We start from the raw sequence: 11,127 nt of genomic DNA on the forward strand, positions 1-11,127 counted from the left end.
TTTTTTGAAGAACATGAATATTCTACATATAGATATTAAAAGATAAAAAAAAGCAATGAAATTGGAAAAATATTTTATTAATTAATGCAAGAAACTTTAATGATATGCTTTGTTCTATTTTAAGGGTACAATAGAGGAGAAAATATATCAAAGACAAATTAGTAAACAGAGTTTAAGTGGTGCTGTTATGGATTCTAAAAGTAAAAATGATGTTCAGTTTTCATTAGATGATCTAAAGGTAATTGAAATATGAAGTTTTTCGATGAATTGATATGGATAATGAATATAAGCTCAATATTATGTCATATCTTTTATATATCTTGCCTTTTTAGTAGAGTTATGCTTTCCAGTCTGTCAGTCCATTTATCAGGTTTTTCTGTCCCATATCAAATTAAAATTTTGGTTTTAAGTAATTTACCATGACATTGTGCTCACATCAACTGCAAAGAAAGTACACATGTTCATTATGATGTGATCTTTTAAAAATCTATGCCCGATAAGGGTTTTGAGTTTACAGATTGATAAACATGATGGTAGTTCCCTATGGATGCATATTATATTTTGCTGTGTCTTTTTACAGTGACTTGACTGTAAGTGTTGCTATCCACCAATTGCAATTCATTCAAAATTTTGACCAAATTGCAATTTGTTTTATTAAACCAAATTGTTCAACTGGTCAGAAATTTGAACCAACTGCTGTAGAAAACCACAGTCAAGTCGTGAAAGTGCAAGGTGATATAATAAAACATACTTACAATCCTATAGTATTACTAAATCAGTCTATCAATCTGTATAGTTATATTATAGCCATTACCATTCTAAAGGTGAACTGTTTTATTTGTAATTGCTATAAAAATGTCCAAACTAAGCTTTTATATAGTTTTTCTTTCGAAAAGTATTCTATATTCATAAGAATCACACATTATGTGAATAAAAACATTTCATATTCAGTAAAATATTTGTGAAATTGGAATATGTTTGTAGGAAGGGGAGATAATCTTTTTTGGTTTCAAAAAATCTTTATTCAAAAGAATAGTATTTTAGGTTATCTCCCCAAGGAAACTTATCAATAGCATAATGTTATTTCACACGTATTTTACTGAATATATGATGTATTATTTTAAATGATATATGATTCTTATAAATATAAAATCCTTTTCGAAAGAAAAACTATATAAAAGCTTAGTTTGGACATTTTTATAGCAATTCAAAATAAAACATTTTACCTTTAGTATGGTAATGGCTATAATATAACTATACAGATTGATAGACTGATTTAGTAATAACATCATTAAAGTGGAGTTAAAGTCTTATTGGATTGTAAGTATATTTTATTTTATCACCTTGCACTTTCACATTTTGACTGAACAATTGGTTCAATATTCTAACCAGTTTATAAACAATTTGATTTTATAAAATAAATTGCAATTTGGTCAAAATTTGAATGAGTTGCAATTGGTGGATAGCAACACTAACAGTCAAGTCACTGTAGTATATGAAGTTCATTATGTGCATCATACTATTCAACATTTTCAATAGCAGTATACAGAATTTTAGTAATCTTGTTATCTGTCATTTCACTGAGTTTTATGACCAAAAGGCCTGTTATCCTTTCTGGTTTAGATTTCAAAGAGATTAAAGCAAAAGAATTCTGTTTGAGATATAATTGGAACCAAATATATTAATCAAGCATAATCATAATATACAATTTATAAAGTGTAAATATAGTTTTGGGTCCTGTCAGAGCAACATACAAATAAACATTGTCATCAACAATTTTGAAATTATTTAAGAAATGACTGTAATATTTTTTCTGTCAATGAAGAAATAACACAATAACAAGCACACTGAATAACGCGTGTAGCGGGTTATTTAACAGTGTGCACCACATTTTTTATGTTATTTCGAATAGACAGAAAAAATATTACAGTCATTTCTTATAATTTAATTCTAAATTCCATTTTAAACCGTAGAAAACCACAAAAAATATTGATGATGTCACGGTCACATGATTAAATTATGTCTATGGGATGATAACAAAATAACGTCAGTCAATCAGAAGATGTGTTACATTCAAAATTAAATCATAATGATATATTTTTTGTATGCAGGACTTGTTTTCTTTAAATGAAAGAACAGACTGTGATACACATGAACTATTGAGTTGTGATTGTCAGGAGAGCAGGGAACCAGTGAGAGAAGAGGAACCAGTAATCAGATCTTGTCAGCTTGGTGTTGGAGTGAAACATACTGTTAGTTTATTGTGTAGTTTGTCCTTCATTGTTCACATCATTATACTGTGGATTTATGAATTTTCATGGATACCAATTTTTGTGGGTACTAATTTTCATGGATTGCAGAAATCTGCCATTTTCTAGATATTTGATTTCATGGTTTTCCAATAGTTTGCATATAACCAGACAACACATGTGTAATTCATTAAACATTTAAATTTGTGGTTTCCATGTCACCACAAAATCTATGAAAATTGGTTTCCAACGTATAATAATGAATCCATAGTAAGCCTTTTACCTATTCCAAACTTTCCAGAGCATGAACACTATTTTTGTAAAAAAATATTCTTATACTGATACAGTAGCATTCCAAATATCAATGGTCCATCAGGAACTGCTCTACAAAAGCTATTCAAATTTAAACTTTTAACTTTGAATGATGATTTATATCCTTTTTTGCAATTTTTACCTTGATTATTGTAGACTTAGAGAATTTTTCAATAGTAAATGTTCAACTTAAAAAGTCCCCAATTTGACCAGTTACAGGAGTTATTACCCTTGAAAGAGGTTAACAGATATGGGAAGATGTGGTATGAGTTCCAATGAGACAGCTCTCAATCGAAAGAACAATTTATAAAAGTAAACCATTATAGGTTAAGGTACGGCCTTCAACACAGAGCCTTGGCTCACACAGAACAGCAAGCTATAAAGGGCCCCAAAAAATTAGTAATGTAAAACCATTCAAACGGGAAAACCAACAGTCTAATCTATATAAAAACAAGAATAACAAACATGTATGAACTACATATAACAAATGACAACTACTGTACATCAGATTCCTGACTTAGGACAGGTGCAAACATTTGCAGCAGGATTAAACGTTTTAATGGTACCAAACCTTCTCCCTTTTCTGAAACAATAGTATAACATCACAACATAGAAAAAAACACTATAAAATATCATTTTATGTATTTTTTGGCAAAAACTTTAATTGAAAGAGAGAAATTGATTTTTTTAAAACACAAAAATGTTCAGCCTGGTGTCATTTGAACAATTAATGGAGTTAATGTCCTTGAAGACAGTATTTACCCATGTTATGCACTTCTAAAAAAAAAAAACTTAAATTAAAAGAGAGAACTTGTGTTAAACAAAAATCTTCATTCTTATCAGATCTACACATAAGTCATTATGACTAAAATTGTCAACTGAACAATTGTATGACTAATTGTCTTAATGCATTTAATGCATTTTTATGCCCCATTTATGGGCATTATGTTTTCTGGTCTGTGCGTCCGTTCGTCCGTCTGTTCGTTCGTCCGTTCGTTCGTCCGTTCGTCCGTCTGTCCCGCTTCAGGTTAAAGTTTTTGGTCGAGGTAGTTTTTGATGAAGTTGAAGTCCAATCAACTTGAAACTTAGTATACATGTGCCCTATGATATGATCTTTCTAATTTAAATGCCAAATTAGAGTTTTGACCCCAATTTTACGGTTCACTGAACATAGAAAATGATAGTGCAAATTTCAGGTTAAAGTTTTTGGCTTCAGGTTAAAGTTTTTGGTCAAGGTAGTTTTTGATGAAGTTGAAGTCCAATCAACTTGAAACTTAGTATACATGTGCCCTATGATATGATCTTTCTAATTTAAATGCCAAATTAGAGTTTTGACCCCAATTTTACGGTTCACTGAACATAGAAAATGATAGTGCAAATTTCAGGTTAAAGTTTTTGGTCAAGGTAGTTTTTGATGAAGTTGAAGTCCAATCAACTTGAAACTTAGTATACATGTGCCCTATGATATGATCTTTCTAATTTAAATGCCAAATTAGAGTTTTGACCCCAATTTTACGGTTCACTGAACATAGAAAATGATAGTGCAAATTTCAGGTTAAGGTTTTTGGCTTCAGGTTAAAGTTTTTGGTCAAGGTAGTTTTTGATGAAGTTGAAGTCCAATCAACTTGAAACTTAGTATACATGTGCCCTATGATATGATCTTTCTAATTTAAATGCCAAATTAGAGTTTTGACCCCAATTTTACGGTTCACTGAACATAGAAAATGATAGTGCAAATTTCAGGTTAAAGTTTTTGGTCAAGGTAGTTTTTGATAAAGTAGAAGTCCAATCAACTTGAAACTTAGTATACATGTTCCCTTTGATAAGATCATTCTAATTTTAATGCCAAATTAGAGAATTTATTCCAATTTCACAGTCCTTTAAACATAGAAAATGATAGTGTGAGTGGGGCATCCGTGTACTGTGGACACATTCTTGTTTTTCTTGTAACAAATGTTTTCCAATTTTAGAAGCAAACAAAAAATCTTGGTATGGATGAGTTGATGGAGTGGAAACATGTGAAAAATAGTTCAAGCTTTGATCAGGTAGGAAATGTTCTGCCTTTTATGGAATTTCGGGAGAAAATCTCAGTGCAACTTTAAAATTTGATTGAAGGGTACCACAAAATAACAGCACTCAACCTTGCCTTATGTGCATGCGGAATTCCTTTTTGTCTTCGACTTTAGCGATCCTACATTCCGTCGGCGTCGGCCGCAGAGGCGTCCACAAATAATCACTCTGTGGTTAAAGTTTTTGAAATTTTAATAACTTTCTTAAACTATCCTTGAATTGTACGAAACTTTGACAGAAGCTTCTTTATGATCAGGAGATAGTATCCAGAAGTAAATTTTGTAAAAATAAAATTCCATTTTTTCCGTATTTTACTTATAAATGGACTTAGTTTTTTTTGCCAGGAAACATTACATTCACTCTGTGGTTAAAGTTTTTAAAATTTTAATAACTTTCTTAAGCTATCCTGGAAATGTACAAAACTTGGCCAGAAGCTTGTTTATGATCAGGAGATAGTATCCAGAAGTAAATTTTGTAAAAATAAAATTCCATTTTTTCCGTATTTTACTTATAAATGGACTTAGTTTTTCTGCCAGGAAACATTACATTCACTCTGTGGTTAAAGTTTTTAAAATTTTAATAACTTTCTTAAACTATCCTGGAATTGTAAGAAACTTGGCCAGAAGCTTGTTTATGATCAGAAGATAGTATCCAGATGTAAATTTTGTCAAAATAAAATTCCATTTTTCCCGTATTTTACTTATAAATGGACTTAGTTTTTCTTCCAGTTAACATTACATACAGTCTGCAGTTAAAGTATTTAAAACATTTTTAAGATTCTTAAACTAGCCTGGATTTTTACCAAACTTGGACAGAAGCTTCTGACAATCAAAAGATAGTATCGAGAGGAATAATTTTATTGATTTTTTTCATCATTTTTGATGAGTGTGTGATTAACAGCAAAAGTAGGCGAGACACTGGGTTCCGCGGAACCCTTACATATTTTTGAGTATAAGGCTAAGTTGTATACTATCTCTTATTTACTTCTTTTTATGCCTATGGGCATGTTTTTTGGTCTGTGCATCTTTTGTTCGTCTGTCTGTATGTCTGTCCCACTTCAGGTTAAAGATTTTGGTCAAGGTTTAGGTTGATTTGGGTCAAGGTAGTTTTGTTTGAAGTTGAAGTCCAATTAACTTTAAATGTAGAACACATGTTTCCTATGATATAATTTTCTAATTTAAATGCCAAATTAGAGTTTTGATCCCTATTTCAAAAATAGTCGACATCTGTGTACAATGGACACATTCTTGTTAAAAAAGTCATGCTTTCATAGAAAAAATCAGAAAAAGTGCAATAAAAAAATACTTCGAGTGGCAGTAATATTTTTTTAATATACTTTTACCTCATTTCTCAGATTGTAAGGACCTAAAGATTTTAAACTTGATGAATCTATAGGTGTATAATAACCTTCTACACAAATAGGTTCACTCTTACCTATATTTTATGCTTCACTGATTTATGTTTGATTTAACACCTACGATAGTAGAGGGGCATTATGTTTTCTGGTCTGTGCCTCCGTTCGTCTGTGCCTCCGTTCGTCTTTGCGTCCGTCCGTCCGTTCGTCCCACTTCAGGTTAAAGTTTTTAGTCAAGGTAGTTTTTGATGAAGCTGAAGTCCAATCAACTTGAAACTTAGTACACATGTTCCTTATGATATGATCTTTCTTATTTTAAAACAAAATTAGACTTTTGACACCATTTTCATGGTCCACTGAACATAGAAATTAAAAGTGTGAGTTTCAGGTTAAAGTTTTTGGTCAAGGTAGTTTTTGATGAAGCTGAAGTCCAATCAACTTGAAACTTAGTACACATGTTCCTTATTAGTTGATCTTTTTACTTTCAAGGCCAAATTAGATTTTTTACCCAATTTCACGGTTCATTGAACATGGAAAATGATAATGCGAGTGGGGCATCCGTGTACTTTGGACACATTCTTGTTTGTTCTGAACATGCATGAATATTTGCAACTGGATGTTAAACAACCAACAATCTTATCACTCTATTTAAGTTTAATGGCTTGAGATTTAGCATTAAATCGAACCAAAACATTTAGTTATTTATTATTTAATTCTCATGCTATTTGAGGAAATAATTGAATTTATTGTTTTCTTTTTTTCAGAATTGGCATCTATCAGGAGCTTCAGAAGAAATATCCTATGTATTCTGGCATGAATCTAAATCATAATGTATATATTTATTTATATACTGAACATTGACATCCATTCCAAAGTGCCAAATATTGACTTGTTATTTTATTTGGATTGTTTGTAAAACTTTTCAACAATAAAATGACAATAAATTAAATTAAAAACTTTTTATATTCTGTTTCACTATTTGTATGAGGAATTTGGAAAATTTCTCATACTATCAGTTAAAAATGTTTCTAAAAGCTTCACAAAGGAGAAGGTCCGGCGGGTAAGGGCCGATTTTGGCCCCAAATTTCAGGTTCGTCTGATGAAAGATTTTGGACACTCAAGGTTTACTTGGATTCAATTAATTTATGTGAAAGATTTGAACTTATTTAGTCATTACAGACGCTCAAAATCGAGCTTAAATATGAAAAATCTATCAAATATGCCATAATGTCACTTTTCAGATGGTTTTTGTCAAAAATGAAAGTGGCCGCATCCTTCTTCATCCTCAACCTTTATATATGTTATGTATTGTCATCAAATACAACTTACATTTAAATATGAAGAATGAATACAAATGCGGCCACATCCATTAACGATGGAAACTGACTAATAATTAACTCAAATGCTAAAATTATGAAGATTTTAGCATGATTTAATGATGCTAGTACCCGATAAATATGCATTGTATTGTCAAAAACAGCCCATATGTTTGTAGCAGAAGTATTCTACTCTAAGAAAAATAGCTAAAAGTTTACATTTTAACAATTTTATAAAACTGCTATATTTTGGGGCAAAAAAGGGGTCTTACTGAACCTACTCCTTTGATTTTTTACAGGAAGGGCAAAAAAGTGTTGGTTTTTATAAAGGTGTGTATCAAGCGTCATCATTTTGGAAGATATTGGAATTTCGGTTTTTCTCTTTGTGAATATTTTGAAACCTTTTCTGAATGTTTTCAAAATGCAGTTTTTTTGTGGAGTTATTTTCACATGACTTCATATTCATTGTAATAGCAAAACAACAATGGACACCCTCCTCCACTGATAAAAAAAAATTCCTGTTCTAGATGGTTACAATTCAATTTCAAATTATCACTACTAAGTTAAACAATAGCTATTTGATTCTAAAGAATTTAAGCCTTCTATGCTGGTGCTGGATTTACCAAAAATAGCTTTATTCAACTACATGTATTTGAAACTGACTTGACCTTGACAGTTCCTCATCGAACTTTAGTTTTTAACATCAGCTTTGTGAATAAAATACCACATTCTGAGTTGGTGGCCTTTTTTTTTTTTAATTTAACTTCTTTATACCCAAAATTACTAATTTTCAGTAGGACAAACAGCTCACCAGATTTTTACGAGAGGGTCACGCTAAGGTCAATTGCATATACTGAAAATATATCGGTGTATTGCTTTCTTGGAGCAAGCAATTAAAAAAAGTTTACTTCTCAATGTGTATGTGAAAGGGATCTCTTTCGGTATAAGTAATTAATAACTAGAAGACTTTCTAAGGTTCGGATACTTTATTACCAGAGAATAAAAACTCACTTGTGGAGCGAGTTCTCCAGTAAATAAGGAACTTGGCACAAAGTAAATAATCTACATCAGAGTCTAGTCATGTCTGGAAAACTATAAAGCTGAATATAGTAAATATACAATCTGTCAATAAGGGTAAACTTGATAAACAAAATGAACAACTTTCACTGACCAGTGTCCAGGTAAATTCTACCCAAGGTGTACAAAGGAAAACTCAACTTAACCGCCAATAACTAAGAACCAATCAAAACAAGAGTTCAGTTTCAACCCCCATGAATATGTATGAGTAACATTACTCAATACGTAAATTATATACTAAATCAAGTCATAAAGGATAAATATCCTTTAGTAAAAATACTTTGCAAGAGTGAAATAATTAAACTAAAGACTCAATAAGAATTTGATAAGTAGATTTTTAATATAAATCAATGATTTCAAAAGTGCAAATTCATAACTTATGAAGCATGAAAAATCACTCTGCTACATGTACAAAGAATTTTCTCCAGAAAAAAAGTATATGTACACAAGTTTTATAATGTAAACTATCCATTTAGTTATAAAAAACATATGCATTAATTTTTTTTAATTTGTGGTTTCATATAACTTTAAAGTAGTCATTTTATGATAGTGGCACTTGTTTGGAGGTGCATCTTAATGAAGAAGTTTGCATATACCCGTAGGTCAATTTGACATATATATTTACACACTTTGACATGTTTGACCAGAAGTAAATAAAAGGGTTCTTACAGTTTTATCTGCTTAAGGGAGCTACCATTTGATTTTTATGGGGGGGCTAGGATGACAAATTTTGTCCTGCATTTTTTTTTAGCTGTAAATGTAACAGTAAATTTGGTCCGGTAGTAAAATTTGTCCTCCAGACTTTTTTTCCTAGTTAATCAAGTCCATGTCCATGATTTTACTAGGAATATAAGTCCTAGGACAAATGTTCCTAGGAAAATAAGTCCATAGCTAGTAAACAATGTCTGGCACTTGTTTTCGTAGGAAAAATTGTCCAAAGACTTGTTTTTCTTATAGTTTTATTATATCATAAAATATATTTAAAATAGATGAAAAAAAATGCTAGATAAGATTGGAAAATTTCCTTATTTTTTTCCAATTAAAATGAAGGACATTTCCTTTATAACCTAATTAAAACATGAATATTGAGTTCCCATTGCTTATAACATTTTCCTTTTATAATAAAAGACATGGACATGTTCACCTAGGAATACTAATGACATAGACATGATTTCCTAGGAAAATTAGACTGGGGACATAAATTTTATTTAAAAAATTGATACACAACTATTTAACAATATTAAAACATATTACATTTATATTCACCTTTTAAAATTAAGGGCATGGACATTTTAACCTAGAACTATTAATGACATGGACATGATTTCCTAGGAAAATTAGTATGGAGACAAATTTTATTTAACAGATTGATACACAACTTTTTCGTTTTGTCTTTAGCAATATTAAAACATATTACATTCATATTCACCTTTTAAAATTAAGGGCATGGACATTTTCACTTGGGACTATTAATGACATGGACGTGATTTCCTAGGAAAATTAGTCTGGGGACATGAATTTTATCAAAATTATAACTATGCAACTCTTAAACATTACTAAAACATAACATTTAAATTTCCATGGTTTAAATGTAATTGAATTTATTATATGAATTTAAAGAACATGATTACCTAGGAAAATTAGTCTGGGGACATATATTACTAACATCGGACTAAATATACTAGTAAATTCTGTAACCATGGACTTTTTATACTAGTAATATTTGTCCGCCCAGACATATTTTACCAGGACAAATTTATCACTTACATAATCTCTGTCCTGCCTTTTTATTTTTCACTCTGTTCGGTCCTGCCTTTTTTTTTTTAGTTTATCCTGACGTTTTTTTACCTAAATTGTAGTCCTGACTTTTTTTTTTGCAAGTGTCTCATCCTGCCTTTTTTTTTTACTTAAAACTCCTGTCCTGCCTATTTTTTTCAAATTTCATCCTAGCCCCCCCATAAAAATCAAATGGTAGCTACCCCTAACTTTCTAGAGCACAGAGATATCCCCAGTATTTGAAGGAATTTGTTTGCTATACAGTTTTTTGGTTGGGTCAGTTTACCAACAACTTATTCAAGTTTGAAACTTTAAATACCCCTTGATATCTTCCTCCTTTCTTTTATAGAATATAAAACAAAGCAACAATTAGCACACCAAGTTCATACACAAAGCTGTATTGTTTTTAAATTCAAACATCATGGACCCTTAACAGTGTTTAGTTATCCAGTTCTATATGGCATTCCACACTTGTTGCATCTACTTTTAACAAGAGGCTGTCACAACGACAGCAAACCGGATTTATTTGTGTCCTGGCAATATCCCAAGAACCATTTCTGATGAATGGTGAAAGTGAAAATCGTCAATATCAAATTTGACCTCCATTTTGTCATCAGTATCAACATCTTAAAATTTGAAAAGCTTAGATTGAATGGTTCATGAGTAAATGCAACAACGTGAATGGAAACGCCATTTCACAATCTTTCAAGAACCATAACTCCTGAACGGTGAAAGTCAAAATCGTCATTATTGAACTTGACCTCTAATTTGCCATAAGTAACAACATATAAAAATTTCAAAAGCTTTGGTTGAATGGTTCATGAGAAAATGCACGGACATGACTGGAAACACCATTTTTCAATCTTTCAAGAACCATAACTCCTGAACGGTAAAAGTCAAAATCGTCATTATTGAACTTGACCTCTATTTTGTCATCAGTAACAACATATTAAAATTTGGGAAGCTTTGGTAA

At 30.9% G+C, this 11,127-nt stretch overlaps 1 protein-coding gene across 1 annotated transcript in view; it reads left to right on the forward strand.

Moving 5' to 3' along the window:
• LOC139489779 (DNA repair and recombination protein RAD54B-like) overlaps positions 1 to 6,944 on the forward strand; it is a gene marked incomplete at its 5' end in the record, with an annotated part of 31,135 nt that extends 24,191 nt beyond the window's left edge. Inside the window, 4 exon segments of the mRNA XM_071276599.1 lie at positions 125 to 238; positions 2,112 to 2,252; positions 4,532 to 4,606; positions 6,750 to 6,944. Of these exon segments, the coding sequence (XP_071132700.1) occupies positions 125 to 238; positions 2,112 to 2,252; positions 4,532 to 4,606; positions 6,750 to 6,815 (396 nt within the window).
• Positions 6,945 to 11,127: the final 4,183 nt, after the last annotated feature.

Source organism: Mytilus edulis, chromosome 9 (genome assembly GCF_963676685.1).
Source record: "Mytilus edulis chromosome 9, xbMytEdul2.2, whole genome shotgun sequence".
NCBI lineage: Eukaryota > Metazoa > Mollusca > Bivalvia > Mytilida > Mytilidae > Mytilus > Mytilus edulis.